Source organism: Penaeus monodon, chromosome 29 (genome assembly GCF_015228065.2).
Source record: "Penaeus monodon isolate SGIC_2016 chromosome 29, NSTDA_Pmon_1, whole genome shotgun sequence".
Lineage (NCBI taxonomy): Eukaryota > Metazoa > Arthropoda > Malacostraca > Decapoda > Penaeidae > Penaeus > Penaeus monodon.
Genome location: NC_051414.1, coordinates 28,701,645 through 28,702,769, shown reverse-complemented (window position 1 = coordinate 28,702,769; position 1,125 = coordinate 28,701,645). Strand labels below are relative to the sequence as shown.

Genomic DNA, 1,125 nt, shown 5'->3' with positions numbered 1-1,125 from the left:
CCATTTACATATACGTGTGTATTTGCTAAAGTTGACACTCAGCCACTCCTTACCTTCTGTAACAAGCGGAGGCAGGTTAATTGTCGTTGCACCATACTCCAGCAACAGCTGATTCACAGAAGGAAGGTCTTTTCGGATTTGCCTTCGCTCAACATATATCCAGGACTTTGCTACATTTATGTGGTTCACTATTTGAGCAATAAGGTCTTTTACAAATTGTGTTAAAAGACTGTCTTTGCCTGATAGCTGCACAGTTATATTGTCTATGTCTTCTGTATATGCATCAACGGCAGCTTTCTGTACATCTATTTCGCCAGCAGTCCCAAGATCTATAATATCGTCAAGACTGGTTATCAAAATCGCTTAAATTATACAGAAGTATTTTAATTTCGTTATTGATACCGGCTGTTGTTTCAGCAGCTTCTTTTGTACTGACTGCTCCCGCGGCATCTGTTACAGAGAATTGTCCAAGTGTAGTGTCTCCTAAAGATGTAGTAATTAATACAGTTCCGTCTTCTGCGTTTGCTGTATCTGCAATAGCCACACTGTCTGTTACATTACTAGGGTCTACTTCTGTCATCCTGTCTGTTGCAGGTGAAGTGCCTGTCATTGTAGTACCATCAAATACAGCTGCATTATCTGCTGCTGTTATTGTGCTGTTGTGTTGTGTTCTCGCTGAAGCTGTAGTACCTGTTTCGGTTGTGATGACTGCATAGTCTGCTGTTACGGTTATTATGTCTGTCATAGCTGCAGTCTTTCCTGTAGATATGTCTGTCAAGGTTGTAGTCTCTATCAAGGTTGTAGCATTCAGTACAGTGTCTGCTTTAGATGTAGTGTCTACTAAAATTGAAGTCTCTTGTACAGCTATAGTGTCTATTGTGGTTGTGCTAGCTTCGTTTGAATTGTCTTTTACAGTTGTAATATCTGCTATGATTGTGGTATGTTGTTTGGTTGTAGTGTCAGTTAAGGTTGTGTTCCTTACTTTGGTTATAGTGTTTGTGAGAGTAGGAGAATCTCCTGCAGCTGTAGTACCTGCTGTGGTTGTGAACTCTCCTCTAATTGTTCTATCTACTACAGTAGTGTCAGCTAAAGTGGTGGTGCCTGAAGCTGTTGTGTCCGCACCAG

General features: G+C 41.0%; 1 protein-coding gene across 1 annotated transcript in view; it reads right to left on the bottom strand.

Annotated features, from left to right (window-relative positions):
• LOC119591823 (mucin-5AC-like) overlaps positions 1 to 1,125 on the bottom strand; it is an 11,161-nt gene that overhangs the window by 3,797 nt on the left and 6,239 nt on the right. The window contains exons 10-11 of the mRNA XM_037940567.1: positions 403 to 1,107; positions 54 to 329 (exon numbers count right to left, since the gene is read on the bottom strand). Of these exons, the coding sequence (XP_037796495.1) occupies positions 54 to 329; positions 403 to 1,107 (981 nt within the window). The remainder of the gene's footprint in view (positions 1 to 53; positions 330 to 402; positions 1,108 to 1,125) is intronic.